The 19,945-nt window shown below is 41.4% G+C and overlaps 1 protein-coding gene across 1 annotated transcript in view; it reads right to left on the bottom strand.

The window, feature by feature from the left end:
* Positions 1-19,945, bottom strand: part of LOC149158257 (Iron-sulfur cluster biosynthesis family protein) — a 90,472-nt gene that overhangs the window by 53,469 nt on the left and 17,058 nt on the right. The window contains exons 2-3 of the mRNA XM_089436164.1: positions 2,414-2,544; positions 2,162-2,270 (exon numbers count right to left, since the gene is read on the bottom strand). Of these exons, the coding sequence (XP_089292290.1) occupies positions 2,162-2,270; positions 2,414-2,544 (240 nt within the window). The remainder of the gene's footprint in view (positions 1-2,161; positions 2,271-2,413; positions 2,545-19,945) is intronic.

Below are 19,945 nucleotides of genomic sequence, written 5' to 3'. Positions count from 1 at the left end.
CTCGGTTCGACTCGGCCGTTTCGGTTTCGAAACGGCCGGTTTGTAAAACAATGATATATATATATAGCAGACGCTTCCGCGGACGCTTCGCTTCCTAGATTTTTGGAAAATGACGCTTCGGCGTCCCCGCTTCCAAAAAACGCTTCCGCTTCGCTCCCGCTTCGTGCAACATTGTTTGGCCCACAAGACCTAGTAATCTAATATATACATGAAAATATAATAAGGTTCTCGCATTCATGATCCAGTATATAAATGCATATATGTACCATGCAATTCTGTCAATATGCCCTCGATTCTGTATGTCCCTTGAATTCTTTCATATATGCATTTTTGTGCATGTCCCTATTGAAGAATGTAACTAAGTTCGGTCTTCATAATCATACTTGAAGTCAAAATGTAATATATTTGTCAAAAGAAAGTAAAAAAAAATTTATTATTAAATTGAATTGACTTGTTAAAGCATGGGTTTCAAGCTTTGGTCAATTGTCGTAGGTCAAGCCTCCATTGTAGGCTTTAGGATTGTTTACTTGAGTCAAAAGTCAATGTTAGTTTGGTCAAAGACTCCTTCATCAAAGTCTCCTTGCTGTCAAATAAGTCCTCATGAAGTCAGCCTCCTCAAAGTCTCTTTCAAGTCGGCCTCAAAGGAATTATCATCAAATGAACTCATGTCCGACATGAATACATGAAGAGATGTGTCTCTGTTTTAGGCTCATTTATGATGGACAAACCACTATATATACAAGCACAGGGACTTCACATTACACACAGTTCAGAGCTCAGATTTCAGAGAGGAATTTCAGTGATCTCAGAGATAGTTTTTCGGTGATCTCGGAGAGATAGAATTTTGGAGAAGGCACAGTATAATGAAGAGATGACTTCAATGTAGATTGCAGAGATGATTTTGGGGCAGTGGCAAGGTCTAGGTGCAGTGACAAGGTTTCGATGCTGCCACAGTGACAAGGTCTAGGTGCAGTGACAAGGTTTCAGTGCTGCCACAATGACAAGGTCTCGGTGCAGTGACAAGGTCTCGATGCTATCACAGTGAAGATGATTTTGTTGCTATCACAGTGACAAGAATTCGGTACTATCACAGTGATAAGGACTCGGTGCTCACACAGTGACATGAATGACAAACTGAAGAAGATCAAACAAGGATGACTTGATGGAGGAAGTCTCTAGTCTAGGTTGTGAGGGTCTTGGTTATCTCATCTTGTTTTGAATCTACTGAACGAAGAATTCTTGATCGGGTTTTCCCCTAAAGTGGGGTTTTGCCCTGGCTGCGTGCCTACATCTTGTGTCCTCTTCTATTTGTTGATTGACATTAGTCTTGATGATAATGAAAAGATAAATTGAATGAAAGAATAATAATAATAAACTATCACAAGATAATGTCATAATAAGAAAAATCGTTTAACTGCCACAATTTCGATTTCTCAACAGTCCCCTTGTGATTTAGTTCGCATACACTTAGTTGTGTAACAAAGAATGATTCCAGGTGAAGAATGGCACAGAAATAATTATGTTATGATGTATGTATGATTGCTGTGCCTTGACATTTGGCTTTGAAAGGGATGTATGGACAGATCACTGCATCAGACTAATGCATGATGTGGAAACATCAAATTCTTATAAAACAGGCAATAAGCATAGAAGGATCAGGAACTGAACCTTCTTTTTCCAAAGAAAATGCAACTAACCTGAATGTCTGTAACACAACAAAAGTTTATAACAAACGCTATATATGAAACCTTCCAGTTAAGCTAAGATAACATGATTTCAATAATGTCCAACAAATGACCAAAAACCCAAATCAATGAGACTAACAAGTACAAGAGGTACCATCATCCATAGACTGATCTTGATGAAATTTATTGGCATGCTGGTTTAAGATATGCAAAAAGTTTACTGAAGAAAACAAAGTGCATTGTGTAAATGAGTCATCTCCAATTTTAATACTCGACTACTTTCCAGCCCACCTAGAAACACTGACCATTAGTACTATTTACAACTTAAATCAGTAAGAAAAGCAATTTATGTTTGAAGATATTGTTGAAGGCATCTGCAATTGAATTATATTAAATGCACACAACATAATGAGGTTAAGCAAATCTCAAATTGGGACAGTCACATATTTTCTGATTACAGCAAAGAGATGACTAACCATGAATGAGGATCGGATGAGCTCCTCAACATAATCTACTGTTGCACCTTTGACAAATCCATAGGAAACTGCATCCACAACCACTTTGATGCCTTCCTTCTCGAAAACCCTGATTGCAGATCCAAGAAAATATCATTCTTAATATCTTAGGGAGAGAATAGCTCTACCTCTGGGACATAATAAAACCCCCCTATTTCAAAAAAACCTGTAAAAAAAACATCATCAATCTTCCACAGAAAGTACTAACATTACCTGTCATCTGGGTTCCGATTGTCGTCCAAGGTAAAACTGTACTGAAATCCAGAACAACCACCACCCTCTACACTCACTCGTAGCATCTTTTCTCCCTTGAGGTCCTTACCTTTGTGCAACTCTTTCATTCTCTACAAATATATGTCTGATATTATAAGTGAAATATTCACATTGTCTGGAGCATGTTGTAGGACCAGGCTTATCTCAAAAATTTAGTCCAAGTATTTGTCATAAATTTAACACCTCAACCAATCGTCTGATATGCTAACAAAATATTAACTACCTTGGATAACTGTTCAAATACATTAACCTGAATTGAGTGTAGAGTTGAAGGCATTTGCAAAAGCAGGATGGCAGCCCCCCAAGATTGCTGCTTGAAAGAGTCATCTCAGATGAAATAAATCATGTAAGGTGCTCTAGTAATAGGACACTACCACATTCTTTTATCAGTCATTGATTGACGCTACCGCTAGATAATACAGCCCATGAGCTTAAAAATTGGGAGACTTAAGATGGCAGCCCCCAAAGAATGCTGCTTGAAAGAGTTATCTCAGATGAAATAAGTCATGTAAGGTGCTCTAGTAATAGGGCACTACCACATTCTTTTATCAGTCAGTAATTGAGGCTACCGCTAGATAATACAGACCATGAGCTTAAAAATTGGGAGACTTAAGACTCGAGGTTTCTCAGGCCACAAAAGATGCTTCTATTTGAGCTGGATATGGTTGGTTTGGGGAGGTTGATAACCCCATCCACTTCAAATTTCAAATTCTCCATTAAGCATGTTTCAAATTTCAAAGTCTCCATTAACCATGTAGGACCTTAAGGCATTTTTAAAGCAGGAAGGCAAGATGAAGCTTGCCCCTTCACTAAAAGAAACAGGATTTTCAAGCACGTTGAGGGTGAACCTGCAATTACATAATACATGGATACATAACCACTTCTAGAGAACCTAAAAACCTTGTCTCAGCAGATTTCCAGGTTTATGTTTATTTTTCCATCTCATGGACCATCCCCAGTTGTACTGCTAAAAGCTGGAATCAGCAAGGATCTATTGTAGTAACTTTCTTTCTACAGGGTACTCCATTCTTATTTTCTCAAACAAGAAAGACAATATTTTAAAGGGCGTAATATCCCCAGTTTTGTGAGCATGGGAATCACTAAGGAATTTCACCCAATTTTGGTATGTTAGAATGTGCAACTAGGGCCAAATTCCACTCTGGGCAGCTCATTGACCTAAGATGATGTTTGGACAAAATTCCTCTTTTCAGAAGCACTGAAATCAGACAAGGAGAAATATGTTTTTGATGTCAAGCCCACAAGAGCACAATTGGTCAAGGTCGGCTTGGGGTCAATTAGACAAATTGATCCCCCTCCAACGCATATAAATAAAGGAGACTTTCATCCTCATTTGGCACATTCACTCACACAACATTCTCTCTCCTCATCTGATTGGTTCATACATCTGAGGCAGCTACTCATCCACACGTGCGAAGTTTCTTGGGCTGATCTGACCTGTGTTGACTTTCTGTTGTGAGGAGACTTTGACCAGCATTGACTTCTGGACTTTAGAAGGACTGTTTGACTGCATTTTGACCAGGGATAGGTCTGTCCAAGCAGGCCGCATTATCTGGCACAAAAACCGAGGCAAAAGGAGCTGTTTGACCAGGGTTGACCACAGAGTTGCAGGACTGTTTTGACCGCAGGTTGACTACATGATTTGACTAGGTTTGACTGCTGATTTGTTGACTGTTTTTACTGCTGTTTGACCACCAAGGAAGGTCGAGTTTGACTAAGGTTGACCGAGCTCAAGAAGGCAAGTTTGACTGCTGACTGGTTAGGGCAAGTTGACTGCTGTTGACTTTTCAGAATTGCAGTCCTTCATCAAGCTGATCAGATATACATTGTTTTGGGTAATTTGCAAAAGTCAATTCACATTGACTTTGACTCTCATCATTGTACTCTATTGGACTTTCTCTCTGCTGAACATTTGATATTTGATAATAAGAAGGATTGATTAAGGGTTTTCCCCATCTTGGGGTTTTTCCTTGGCTTGAGCCAAATATTGGTGTTCTCTTGTCTTGACTTGTCTTCTATTGTTTATGTTCTATCTACAGTTACTGTCAATGTGAAATAATGGTTTATGTAACTGCTATTGGAAATTAATGTGGAATTGACATTGGGCTAATAAAAGATATATTGAAGTAATTGTTGCAAGCATAGAACATACCATTGTTATCTAAAATTAACATGGTAATATTAGGTAAAAATAAACAAATATTAATTTTATTGGAGAAAGGTGGCAACTATTATTTTATTGGAGAATGGTGGCAAATTGTTGTTTTATTAAAATGGCGGCAAAAGTCACTTAGTGGAAAATGGCCCCCACCAATAAGATAACATTAAAAAGGAGTCTAGAAGCATGGGGAGAAATTATAAAAAGAGGATGGACTCATTTGTTGATCATCTTTTGACTATTACACTTCACCTTTCATTTTCTCTTGGAGTTGTTTAACACAAGTAGATAAGTACTATTTAGCACAGGAGTTTCAAGTGGAATTTCCACCCTAATTTTGGAGAACTTCGAGTGTCTCCCTAGTGAGGAAAATGGATTGTTCCTTCAGGGCACTCACAGAGCTTCATTGTAGGAGTCTTTCCCTAGTGGATCAGCTATAACAAGATCAGTGTTTTAAAAACCAACCGGTTTGAACCGGTAACCGGTCAAACTGGCCAGTTAGCAAGCCCACCAAGTCAAACCGGCAGAAAAACCCAGTTTGACCCACCATTTCACCGAAAATTTGCCCTAATCGGTCCTAACCGGCCGGTTTAGGACGGAACCGAACGGTTTGTGGTCAAACCAGCCGGTTCCATCCTAAACCGGCCAGTTCCATCTTAAACTAGCGAGTTAGCTACCACGGCCGCAGAGGACCCACACAGTGACTTTTCCCAAGTGCTTAGGGTGTTTTCGAGGGAAAGTAAGGGTTCTTTCCCTCCAAAAACACCCTCTCCAAGCCTTTAAAAGGCTCTTCTCCCTCTCATTTGTCTCACAAATCTCATTTGGAGTATTTGTGAATTTGCTTGGGAGCTTGGAGAGTATTGAATTTTTGTTGGAGTAGTCATCTTGGAGGCTTGGAGTTGGAGTTGGAGCTATTTTGGAGATAGTTTGGAGCTGTCAGTGGAGTTGGCATCTTCAAAAAGAGGCTAAAGAAGCTAGTTTGCATTTCTAGGTAAGGATTTTCACTTGAAAATTCCTCATTTCACTGTTGTCTATGTATTAAATTTTTTTGTGTTATAAACTTCTAACTTCTATCATCTATGCTATCAAATCTCTAGTTCTATGCTATCAAATTTTGTAGACTACATGTGCAATTGTTTTCCTAAATTTAGCTTTGGTTTTCCATGTTTCATAGCTGCAATCTTTTTTTTTAATGGTATAATTCTGTGCAAATTGTAATTATTTCAAGCAAACATGGCTCCAAAAGGAAAGGACAGTGCATGGGCTCATTGTGATGTGATTGATGGAAAAATGATATGCAAATTATGCCATAAACCTATTGGAGGTGGGGGTATTCTTAGATTGAAACAACACTTGGCTGGGGTAAGAGGCCAAGTAAAGGCATGTGATGCACCAAATGCAGTGTTAGGTCCTATTAGGGCAGAATACCTTTCCAAGCTTGAAAAATTTCATGAGGATAAGGCTAAGGAGAAGGCCATCCAAGATGACATTGCAAGGAAGAGGGAATTATTAGAAGCCATGAAAGAGAGTGGGTATGATGATTATGAGATTCAAGACTCCTATTCTATCCCTTCCACCAATGACCCCTTTCACTATGTTCATCCTTCTTTTGGCCAACTATCAAAAGGAACAAAGAGAACAAACATCCAAAGCTATTTCTCATCCTCTACCAACATTGCCTCTTCTAATCCCACTTCCTCCCAGCCAAACCTTCAACCCACTTTGGATCAATATTGGAAAAAACAACGCAAAGAAACTTCTCATCAATACACTGCTAGATGGTGGTATGATTCAGATATCCCATTTAATGTTGCTCGCTCACCTTATTACCAAGTTATGTGGGACTCTGTTATAGCTGCAAGAAAGGGCTTCAAAGGCCCTAGTATGCATGACTTGAGGGGAACTCTTTTGCAAAAAGAGATTTCTTCCATTGATGAGTATTTGGCTGAGTACAAAGATTCATGGCTCAAAATGGATTGTTCCATCATTTCAGATGGATGGACCGATGGAAAGAACTGCGCTATCATTAATTTCCTTATTTCTTGCCCTCAAGGAACCATGTTTTTGAGATCAGTTGATGCATTTGATAAGGTGAAGGATGCAGCCCTTCTATTTGAGATTTTGGATGACATTATTCAGGAAGTTGGGGAGAAAAATGTTGTGCAGGTCATCACCGATAATGCCTCAAACTATGTTCTTGCTGGAAAGATGCTTGAGTCCAAATATAGGACCATATTTTGGACTACTCCTGTTGCACATTGCATAGACCTCATTCTTGAGGACATAGGCAAAGTGGAGTGGGTAAAAAACATTGTAGAGCACACCAAGTGCATTAAAAAATACATTTACAACCACTCATGGGTATTGAACCTAATGAGGAAAAACAATGGGGGCAAAGAGCTTGTTAGGCCTACAATTACGAGATTTGTAACTCACTTCCTCATGTTGCAATGTCTTAATGGTCAACATAAAAACCTGCAAAAAATGTTTTCTTCTGATGATTGGACTGAACCTCGGTGAGCTCGTAGACAAGATGGCAAAGACACCAAAAAGAAAGTGTTTGACAATTATTTTTGGAAAAGGTCTGTAGAGCTTGTGAAAATTACCAAGCCCCTTGTTAAGGTGCTAAGGATGGTGGATGGGGAAAAATTGGCCATGAGCTACATTTATGAGGCTATGATCAGGCAAAGGATCAGATACAGGGAGCTTACAAAGACAGGTTAGCTAAATATGGCCGGATATGGGAGATCATTGATAACAGATGGAACAATCAACTCCATCGTCCTATACATGCAGCTCAGTATTTTTTGAACCCAAAGTATCATTATAAAGCTCGGCTAGGAGATCTGCAAGATGGGAGGTCAGAGTTGGATTGATTGATTGCTTGGAGCACATTGTCCCTAGCCATGCAGACCAGTTGAAAATACATAGACAACTTACTGTTTTCAGTATGGCAATTGGTACCTTTGGCAAAAACTTGGCAAAGATGGCAAGAGATGTGGATCAACCAGGTACGCAATTCCAAGTTCCAATTTGTTTATCTTTTCAAATTAGATTGTTTACAAATTTACAATTCAAATTATCTATAAATACTTGTAATTTGTAAATAAGTAATGAAATGAACTAAGTTACTAATTAATGTCTTTTTCTTTGCAGCACATTGGTGGGAGTCATTTGGCTGCCAGTGTCCTCAATTGCAAAAGTTTGCAATCAGAGTCCTCAACCAAACTTGCAATGCTTTAGGGTGTGAGCGCAATTGCTCCGTTTTTTAGTGCAGACACACGAAGAAAAGAAACCATTTGGAACAAAAACAGTTAAATGATCTTGTCTTCGTGCAATACAACCTTCGATTAAGGAGGAACCAAATGATGAACAAAACCCCTGATCTAGATCCCATTGTGTTGGACAATATTGATCCAACATCAGAATGGGTAGAGGAGACTGAAGATCATGTGTTTGATGCTGATTTTGATATCGACATGGCATTAGCGAGGGATGAAGCAGATTTGGTGGCGGCATCAGAACCAGGTTCAGTGGCGGCATCAGAACCAGGATCAGTGGCGGCATCAAAGAAAGGCAAAGAACCAATGGAAGGCACTAGTCATGCAGCTCGACACACTCGTGCTTCCATTAGATCCACTTCTATTGTTATTGGTAGCATTGCTACTGAGGTTGCAGATCAGGTTGAGGCATCCTTGGACTCTAAACCAGATGATGTCAATGTAGCTCCTGATGATGATCCTGTGTCTAGTAGTGGTGATGAATTTGATGATTGATCATGTGTACACTGTAGACTTGTAGTAGGCCAATGGCCTCATAGCTTGCAGCAATGTTTTTGGACTTTATAGGCCATTTAGAGCCTCACTGCTTATGTATTTTGTCGATGAATCATGATATGTATTGCACTCAGTGCCATTTTGATATATTCACCTTTACATGGTATATAAATGACCAAACTTTGCATATTTTGTCTCTATTGGCTTGGAATCATGGTTTTAAATCTTAAAAATAGTTTTGTTTCATTAAAAATTAATTATTTAATGTATTTTTCTAAAACCGGTTTGTTTAAACCTGACCAATCCCGGTTCAACCGGTTCCAGTTCGAAACCCGGTTCATTAGGTGGACCAGTCCGATCACCGGTTTTGGTTTTAAAACATTGAGCAAGATAGAAGACCGGCCAATTTGCAGAAGATTTTCCTATCTTATGCCAGAGATTTTGTGATGCATTTGCAGGGCTGAAGTGCAGGGATATTGGGGACAAATTTATCTTGATTTGGCAGTGTGTGGGCCTTTTTGGCAGAGCCTGCGCAGGTATAGAGAGGAGCAGATTGGGAGGCTAGAGAGCTGGTGGTTTTGGCATTCCGGGAGGGAGATTTTTAGTGGAGTGGATTCTTCAGTGGAGGAGGTTGTGGATTGTTCCAGCAGATAATTCCTTCAGCAGAACGTAGCAGCAGCTAGTTGGGCAACTCACACCATTTTGTGGGTTTCCTCTCAACTTGGAGTGGAGCCAAACCCTTTCTGGGTTTTTGTGGATATTTGGAGGAGAGGCCGAGATTAAAGTTTCAAAATTTTAAGAGAAATATATAGGGAAGAATTCCAATAGGGCTTATAGCCAGCGAAAGGGCTACTTGCACCCTTACGGAGGGCTTCTTCATCTTCTGGATTCAGCCCAAACCATTTCTGGGTTTTTGTGGGTTTGGGAAGAGGAGTCCAGGGCTAAAATTTCAGAGCATTCTGAGGAGTATTCAGCCCTGAGATCAGCATTCCAGCCAGCAGCAGATTATTTTTGGGTAGTGCGAAGATCACTACGGAAATCCTTTCACACTTGGGTTTGGGCTATCTTTTCTGGGTTTTGCTCAGTTTGCATAGCAAGCCCAGGTTCTATCATTTCAGCTCATTTTATGTACCCGTTCTCAAGATATTAATAAAATGGCCCAGAATCTTTTGTTGGTGTCTATTATGTTTTGATTTGGGTTGTGATTCCTTGTACATTGTTTCAGTATTACTGTTAATTTTTCCAATAGGAATATTACAGAAGGGAAGCATATGGTTTACGAGTATTGTGCAGATCTATTTATGACAATTTTAACACTTCCTTTTCATCCCATAGTTGATAGGGTTTAGGTAACCAAAGAGAGAAAGCTTGCTAAGTATGTTAATATGCATAATAGAATAGGACCTGGAAAAGGGCAAAGGCATGGATGTTGATGGATGGCTTCTGCATAACCAAAATGTCTGATGTTGGGCTAAATTTTGTAAGGGAAACATTCTAGTAAGAAAACACTTGGGAAACTTCTGACAAACATTTCCTTGACAGAAAAGACTTGGACACTGCTCCTGGCAAATTCCAGTATAGAAATGTCATTTCCATACTGTAAAAAAATAACTATTTTTTTAAAAAGGTAGCATGGGTGGGCCCTGTTACCTCCCAAGTTCTTCACTCAAGGTGAAAAAGTGCCAAACACCAAGTGAGACCCTACAGGGAACTTGGAAAGACTACCCACTGCCACCTCAGTAGTACTTATCCTTTCTTTAGGCCAGATCTGTTCCAGCACAAAGTGGGCTTTCCCAAGAAAAATAAGTCCAGCATGGTAGTACAAGGAATAGAAAGGGCATCTAGTACTTGAGCAGATCTGGTTTCTAATAGTTTCTAATAAAGTTGTAGTAATAAATTCCATATTTACAAAAATTGGAAATAAACGTAGGAGAAGATGATGAAACAAGAGGGTTTCCTAGACTTTAAACAAATCTGATTTCTATTTCTTTAATTTCCAGATTTGCAACAAAAAAAAAAATGACGTATTTTTTCATATATGAGGTGGTTGAAAGTGAAAACAAGTGCCTATATTCCAGATTGGGCAAACGGGATCATTAGGGTAGACTTCGTGGGCTGTTTAGAGTCTACACAATGTTTTAGGGAAAAACCATGCTGCAAAATGCATGCTACAGCAGTCACTAAATGATGGAAACTAATACAAATATTTATGAATGAAAGGGACTTGAAGAGATACACCTTCAAGCTAGGTCCAGGTTGAAAGTGAAAACAAGTGCCTATATTCCAGATTGGGCAAACGGGATCATTAGGGTAGACTTCGTGGGCTGTTTAGAGTCTACACAATGTTTTAGGGAAAAACCAAGCTGCAAAATGCATGCTACAGCAGTCACTAAATGATGGAAACTAATACAAATATTTATGAATGAAAGGGACTTGAAGAGATACACCTTCAAGCTAGGTCCAAGGGTGAAATTTGCTAGGAAGATAAACTAGTGCAACAACTCTGTTAAGATAATAGATGCAAATCAGATCACTTTGATTAACAAATATCAAACAAACCAGAAAGAAAGGAATTTTCACACCTAGTTTACTTCCAATATGGTTGATAAACCATTCCCCTTGGGGCCTCAAGAACCAGTCTTGAAATCATTAAATTGGCACCAAATTCCAGCAAAGAGATTCCAAGCAGAGTGTCTCACATCAACAAGAATGCACCATTGATTTCCATTAAGCCTTCAACAGAAGTCTAGTTAAAGATCTCCAAAGTTATAAGCACTTTCAACAACCATTACAAGCGAGAGGAGACTCTATTATATAGAATTCATGTTGATTTGGGGTAGCATCAAATATGCTCTAGCCACGAAATTTGGTGGAGAGGTTGGGCCACATGAGATCTCCAATACCCAGAAAGGGTTTGGGCAGATTCTAAACAGTTCAGGAGATATTAAAATAATTAATACTTTTAATGGAGTCCCTAAGTCTAAACTTGGGGAAAATAAAATATTAATGTGTATTAATATGAAACTGTGTTAGAATGGTCCAAAAGACATGGATCAAGCCAGATCTAATCTTAGCTATTGATTAGGGACTTAATCTCAGTCGTTGATATGTCAACAAGAAAAGTATAAAAGGAGGCTTGAGGGTCACTTGGAGGGTACACCAGAGTGATCAGTCATTCTATTCTCTAAAGCGGGGTTTGCTAAGAGAGATAGAATTAGTGATCGGGAGTTGCAGCTGAGGGGCATTGAGTGCAAAGAGACAGAGAGGCAGAGATAGTGTCGGGAGAGTAGCACAGTAGCTGGGAGAGTGACGCAGAGCCAGCCAAGGCTCACGCAGGGCCACGCAAAGGCAGTCGGGAGTTGCGCAGAGCCTCAGAGAGGCCAACATTGCTGACGCAGAGGGCCAGAGGGCTGATGCAGGGCCTCCTAAGGCTGACGCAGACCCACTCGGGGTGACGCAGGGCCAGCGCTGGGCAAAGAGGGGCTGACACAGTCCAAAGAGGCTGACGCTAGGGTTTCTGGGGCAGATTGTAACTAAGGAGCTGCTGAAAGGATTATCCGGGGTTTCAGCCAGAAAATTTGTCAGAAACTAAGAGGTATTACTGCTAAGGAAATTCTTTGTTGGGTAGGCCAATTTCGACACCCATATTGTACTCTGATATTGCTTACTAAGAAAACCCTCAGATAGCTGCACCGGTTTTCCCACATTGGGGTTTTCCGAGGGCAGTGGTCCAAAAATAATGGTGTTATATGGTGTGATTGTTTCTGTTTCCTTTAGTTGTTGATCTGTAATATGTTGAGCATGCACTAGTGTTTATTTTCAGTATTTACATTGTAAATAACTTGTTAAGTAAAATAACAAGTAGGTAGGAATAAATCAGATAAAGTGCATGGAGGGTTTTTAACTAAGTAAACTTAAAAACTTCAACATGGTATCAGAGCGTGATTGCAGATCACAGGAGGACTAAGGACATCAGCCGAGCGGAGCAATAGCAGCAAAAAACAGTTGTCCCGAGGTGACAGAAGTTGTTTCTAGCAGAGCAGCAACAAAGGAAGGGTGACGCAGTGCCTGCGTCATCAAGGGTGAGCCGAGAAGAGGCAGCACAAAGGCTAAGGAAGGCAAAAGGAGCCTCAAGCAGAGCCACGCAATAGCTGGGAGGGTTGACGCAGTTGGCTAAGGAGGTCGGGTTGCTGGTGCCAGGATTGCGCAGAACCTAGAAGCCCTCACCTTTAGGTTGCTGGGGTTTAGAAGGCTGTGGGAATATTGCAGAGTGGAGCTAGTGAGGTAATGTACTTAGAACAGTACCTGACAGAGCAAGGCCAAGAGGAGGGAGTTGCTACCAAGGGTTTCTAGCCGAAGAACCCAGATCAGTGGTGTGGTTGCACAAGACGATAAGAGTAGGGGGCATCTTGACAGCGGCAGAAGGATTTCCAGGAGGGAAATTGGGACTCAGAGGGAGTCCAGAAGAGAACTTCTAGACGGGAAATAGAAACTCGGAGGAGTCGAACAGAAAACTTCCAGGAGGGAAGTAGAAGAGCATCATGGCCCTACACGGAGTAAGAGACCAGGATAGACTGGATGGAGCGTCGAACTTCCCAATCTGGAAGGCCAAAATCTTATCCGTACTTCACAGAAATCGTGTCAAGAACTTCGCCTTAAAGGTAATAGCTATCCCAGTCGATCCCAATGATAACGACAAGTACAAGGAGGCAATGGCGAGGGCCAAGAGCATCATCCTTGACGGGGTCAAGGATCATGTAGTACCACACATAGCCGAGAAGGAAACGGCATTTGAGATGTGGGAGGCTCTCAAGAAATTGTACCAGCATACTTCTGTGCAGAGAAGAATGCTACTTGAAAATCAGTTGAGATCATATCAAATGAAGAAGGGAGAGCTGATTGACACTTTTCTCGAAGGATTGAATGAGATCCGAGATCAATATAGAAGCGACCTCAGATCAGGAGTTGATGATGAGGACAGCCCTGAATGCTGTCTCAGAAGACTGGGAGGTATTTGTCCAAAGTATATTGGGCAGAGGGACTCTCCCACCTTGGGACGAGATGTGGGCAGCTCTTCGCCAGGAAGAGATCAGGCGGCAATCGAAGACGGGTAGCAGCAGCAAGGGGATCAAAGTCAAGCAGGAGGAAGAAGATGTTGCCCTAGCATCTGAGGGAAAGCAGGAAAAGCGAAAGAAGAAAGATATCTCCAAGATCAAGTGCTTCCACTGTGGGGAGCTGGGTCATTATGCGACCCAGTGTCTAAGGAAGAAGAGAAGGAAGTTTTGACAGACGATGACTATGCCATGAGTGCACACGCATCACTTGAGAAGAAGTGGGGAGACATCGAGCTGTAATCAGGCGAACTATAGGCGATGAGAGACAGGATCCTCAAGGTACCCAGCCTCTTGGATTCATAATATTCAAAATCGGCCCAGCTAACCGGTTACCGGTCTAACCGGCCGGTTAGCAGGCCCACCGTTGGAACCAGTCAAAAAACCGAGTTAGACACCCTCTGTGGCCAAAAAAGAGACCTAACCGGTCCTAACTGACCGGTTTAGGACGGAACCGTCCGGTTTGATATTTGTATCAAACCGGCCGGTTCCGTCCTAAACCGGTCGGTTACCGGTCAAGCCCACCGTGAGCCCAGTCAGCGCTTTTTTCAATGTCTTTTAGGGGTTTTGGAGGGAAAGTAAGGGTCCTTTCCCTCCAAAAACACCCTCTCCAAGCCTTTAAGAGGCCCTTCTCCCTCTCATTTGTCTCACACATCTCATTTGGAGTGTTTGTGAATTTGCTTGGGAGCTTGGAGAGTGTTGAGTTTTTGTTGGAGTAGTGGAACAACAGAGTTTAAGCTAAGTAGTAGTCATCATGCCTCCAAAAGCCAGAGATACTGCATGGGCTCATTGTGATATGATTGATGGCAAAATGATCTGCAAATATTGCCAAAAATCCATTGAAGGAGGGGGTATTAACAGGTTCAAGCAACACTTGGCTGGGATAGGAGGCCATGTAAAGCCATGTGGAGCACCAAATGAAATAATAGGGCATATTAGGGCAGAATACCTTCAGAAGTTTGAGACTCAAGTCACTGAACCAATAGAGAAGTTTGTGACTGCAAAGTTTGGGAGTCGAGACTCAACCAACTGAGTTTGATCATGATGACTCATGAGAAGTTTCAAGTGATAATGTTGATCACTATTATCATATATGTAGACTTGAGTCTTGTAGTAGGCCACTGGCCCCATAGTTTGTAGGCTTTGTTTTTGCACTCTAGAGGCCATTTAGAGCCTCATTACTTATGTATTTTGTCAATGATATGTATTGCACTCGGTGCCATTTTGATATATTCGCCTTTACATGGTATATAAATGAGCAACCTTTGCATATTTTGTCTCTATTGGCTTGGAATCATGGTTTTAAATCTTAAAAATAGTTTTTTCATTAAAAATTAATTATTTGATGTATTTTTCTAAAACCGGTTCGTTTAGACCAAACCAATCCCGGTTAGACCGGTTCCAGTCAGTAAACCGGTTCATTAGGTGGACCGGTCTGGTCACCGATTCCGGTTTTAAAAACACTGCTTGGATTAGACCTTGCTACGAGAGCCCCGAAGAGGAGTAGCAGGACTGGCTGAGTCGGGTAGAGACAGATGCGGAAGGAGCGGCAGAGAGCAAGAGTGCAGGAGTCCGGAGACAGCACGAGGCTAGCAGGTTGCAGCGGTGCGAGAGGCACAGGAGTGTTGCATTAGTGCAGGATGGCATAGAGAGGTGTGCAACGATGCGAGATGCAAGGAGTTGTTGCAGCAGCGCAGAGGTCAAAGAGGGAGCACTTATCAGCGGCAAAGGGAGCTTCAGCATCAATGGGTGTCTCTAGCCCAACAGGGAGGTCACATTGGGAGATTAGTTACTTACTTCTCGGTAACTAAGCTGTAGTGCAGCAGTGCGTAGCACGATGCAACATGATGAGAGGAGGGGCAGTGTGGATGCAGTGTTGGGAGAAAGGACCAGCAACAGCATGGAGGCAAAGGGAGTTGTCCTACAAATGCAGCAGTGGCAGTGGCAGAACCATGGGCAGTACAGGATACGGCAGTGCGGAGGATGGTGGGCAGCAGGCCTAGCATCAGCACAGGGACCGATGCCGGATGATCAGAGTAATACTCAGTGAGGAGTATTGCTAGAGCACAATCCTCGCTAAGAGGAAGTGTTGATTTGGGGTAGCATCGGATGTGCTCTAGCCACGAAATTTGGTGGAGAGGTTGGGGCACATGAGATCTCCAATACCCAAAAAGGGTTTGGGCAGATTCTAAATAGTTCAGGAGATATTAAAATAATTAATATTTTTAATGGAGTAAGTTTAGACTTAGGGAAAATAAAATATTAATGTGTATTAATATGAAACTGTGTTATAATGGTCCAAAAGACATGGATCAAGCCAGATCTAATCTTAGCCGTTGATTAGGGACTTAATCTCAGTCGTTGATATGTCAACAGGAAAAGTATAAGAGGAGGCTTGAAGGTCACTTGGAAGATACACCAGAGTGATCAGTCATTCTATTCTCTAGAGCGAGGTTTGCTAAGAGAGATAGAATTAGTGATCGGGAGTTGCAACTGCGGGGCATTGAGTGCAGAGAGACAGAGAGGCAAAGATAGTGTCGGGAGAGTGACGAAGAGCTAGCCAGGGCTCACGCAGAGGCAGCCGGGAGTTGCGTAGAGCCTCAGAGAGGCCAACGTTGTTGACGCAGAGGGCCAGAGGGCTGATGCGGGGCCCCTAAGGCTGACGCAGACCCATCTGGGTGACGCAGGGCCAGCGTTGGGTAAAGAGGGGTTGACGCAGTCCAAAGAGAGGCTGACACTGGGGTTTCTAGGGCAGATTGTAGCTGAGGAGCTACCGGAAGGATTATCCAGGGTTTTAGCCAGGAAACTTGTCAGAAACTAAGAGGTATTACTGCCAAGGAAATTCTCTGTTGGGTAGGCCAGTTTCGGCACCCAAATTGTACTCTGATATTGCTTAATAAGAAAACCCTCAGGTAGCTGCACTGGTTTTCCCACATTGGGTTTTTCTGGGGACACTGGTCCAAAAATAATGGTGTCATATGGTGTGATTGTTTCTGTTTCCTTTAGCCGCTGATCTATAATATGTTGAGCATGCACTAGTGTTTATTTTCAGTATTTACATTGTAAATAACTTGTTAAGTAAAATAACAAGTAGGTAGGAATAAATCAAATAAAGTGCATGGAGGGTTTTTAACTAAGTAAACTTAGAAACTTCAACAATTCAAAGCTCAAACCTCCTCAACAATAAGATAATAATATACATGCTACATAAAATATGGGTGCCAATGCCACATGTACAAATCTCCAAGAAAGATGAGCTCCAACAGGTACAACGCCTCCTCAAAATAGGCATAAGACTGTGAGAAGGGCTCCAACGTCATCCTCAAACATCTTCAAGAGTTGCTCCACTAACAAAATCTCAAAAATTATGCAACAACCACCTCCAAGTGGCATGTGTGGCTCCTCCTAGGTGTATGTCCCTCCAACAAAGCATAAAAGGGTCATCCATGTGATCTCCAAGGTGTAACCACTCCTAAAAAGGTGTGCCAATGGTTATATCCCAAGAGTGAGGAGTCACCCACTAATATCATCAATCCACATGCAAAAGGCTAACTCCATGGAGGAGAGGACAGCCCCATCTCTAGAAATAAAATAATACATATGAGAAGATGCCTCAACATGTGTGCCATGGAAGGGGAGCGCTCCATCCTAAATCATGGTACACATCATAATAAACCACTCCACATGTGCACGCAAGCCACATCAAAAAGGGAGCTCATGAGATAAGCCTCCAATCAAGTCAAATGTAGCTTGAACTCGTTGTTTGAAAGGGCTCGAATCACCTAAACATTTGTGAACAAGAGGAGCGCTCCATTAGGGGCAATGATCCATACCATAATAAGGTGATATATGTGTCAAAAACTCCCAAACAAACTAGGGCGCTCACACTAGGAAGTTCAAAACACATTAAATAAACCACTGGAATACCTAGAACCATGTGAAAAGGGGTGCATAATCTAATTTCTTTCCAAAAGTATAATGCCAATCATACCAATGTGTAATCCATTTGCAAAATACACCCCCCATGTGCTAGGGAACTCATCTCCTAAGCCAATGTACCACCAAGTCACACCAACAACATGTCCAAGGTCCAAGCTTAGTCATGTGGTGACTAGAAAATCATAATTAAAAGGGGACCATGTGGAACGCCCCTCCTAGTAATAGACCAATACATCAAGTATGTCACTACAATCTTGAGATATGACACAATACAAAATGTTCCCCAATATCAACCATGGTAAGTCATTAATCAATCACTGGAGGCCATAGTATGCTCTACAGGAATGAACGAACTGAACATGCAAACAACGCTAAGAGATAAGACCAATATCCCCCAAATATCAACCATGGCACATCAATAACTTATTACTGATGTAAAAGAGTATTTTCAGATTTGGTTATTGGCTAATAAGTTGCCCTAAAAGGGATGAAACCAATGTTTTTAAAACCGGAACCGGTGACCAGACCGGTCCACCTAATGAACCGGTTTACCGACCGGAACCGGTCTAACCGGGACTGGTTTGGTCTAAACGAACCGGTTTTAGAAAAATACATTAAATAATTATTTTTTAATGAAAAAAACTATTTTTAAGATTTAAAACCATGATTCCAAGCCAATAGAGACAAAATATGCAAAGATTGCTCATTGATATACCATGTAAAGCCTTAAAGGTGAATATATCAAAATGGCACCGAGTGCAATACATATCATCGACAAAATACATAAGCAATGAGGCTCTAAATGGCCACTAGAGTGCAAAAATAAAGCCTACAAACTATGGGGCCAGTGGCCTACTACAAGACTTCAGTTTAGACTCTACATATATGATAATAGTAATACTATAATAGTGATCAACATTATCACTTGAAGTTGAAACTTCTCATGAGTCTCAGTCATCATGATCAAACTCAGTTGGTTGAGTCTCGACTCCCAAACTGTGTAGCCACAAACTTCTCTATTGGTTCAGTGACTTGAGTCTCAAACTTCTGAAGGTATTCTGCCCTAATATGCCCTATTATTTCATTTGGTGCTCCACATGGCTTTACATGGCCTCCTATCCCAGCCAAGTGTTGCTTGAACCTGTTAATACCCCCTCCTTGAATGGATTTTTGGCAATATTTGCAGATCATTTTGCCATCAATCATATCACAATGAGCCCATGCAGTATCTTCGGCTTTTGGAGGCATGATGACTCCCTGGATGGTAGATCATAGAAGTGAGAAGTTTATAACACAAAAAAAAAATCATGGACAGCAGACTCAAATGAGGAATTATCAAGTGCAAATCCTTACCTGGAAATGCAAACTAGCTCCCTTAGCCTCCTCTTGAAGATGGCAACTCCACTGACAGCTACACACTATCTCCAAAATAGCTCCAACTCCAACTCCAAGATGACTACTTCAGCAAAAACTCCACACTCTCCAAGCTCACAAACAAACTCACAAACACTCCAAATCAGTTGTGTGAGACAAATGAGAGTGAGAGGGGTCTCTTATAGCTTGGAGAGGGTGTTTTTGGAGGGAAAATACCTTTACCTCCCCCCCAAAACCCCTAAACCACAAACCAGCCACGCCTTTTTCCAACTTTCGGTGGGCATGCCATAAACCGACCGCGGAACCGGCCGGTTCAAACCGTTCCGTACTAAACCGGTCCATGCCCACCGAAAGTTGGGGTCCGTAAACCGACCGGTTTAGGACGGAACCGGCCGGTTTGATACAAACCGGTTCCGTACTAAACCGGTTCCGTCCTAAAAAATCCGGTTAGGTCAAAAAATCGGGCAAGTGATGGGTTAAACCGGGTTTTTAGGCCGGTTCCGACTGGCCAGCTAGCTAACCGGCCGGTTTGACCGGTTACCGGTTTTTCTGAGCGGTTTTTAAAACTATGGATGAAACTTATCCCTTTGGTTTGGTATCTTTTATTATTGAATTGCCAGGAAGTTTGGGCTGTTTAGAAGTGAAACATTGTACTCTTTCCACTGTTGTTTTGTACCTTATTTTACAGCAGCCCTGAGGCCAAAAACTAACAGGGCTAAGATCTAAGAACCCTTCTAGGTTGAAGGTGAAATTTCTGTTTTGCATTGAATTTTGAATTCCAATAAATTTCCATAATACAATGGCATCCAAAAAAGACTTCCAGTTTCTTATTTCATTGTTCATCGAGATATGGTTTTGGAAACTTCTTACTACTTAGAGTGCAATCATACCAAAAGAATACTATTTTCCAATTCCTTGATATAACATAACCTATCAAATTACTGCAGTAAAACCTACTAGACCTCATCCTTGATAACTTTAATAGGAAACTGGAAAAACAAAATTAATGAATTTCAGAAAAATCGGAGACCAAATCCTTCTGAAAATTTTGTGGAGGCAATAAATTATAATTATTAATAGTGCACAACTAAGTTAC

This window comes from Pinus tabuliformis, chromosome 5_2 (assembly GCF_031772625.1).
Source record: "Pinus tabuliformis cultivar Carrire ecotype Pingquan chromosome 5_2, CPIR1, whole genome shotgun sequence".
NCBI lineage: Eukaryota > Viridiplantae > Streptophyta > Pinopsida > Pinales > Pinaceae > Pinus > Pinus tabuliformis.
This window is presented reverse-complemented; position numbering and strand designations above follow the sequence as displayed.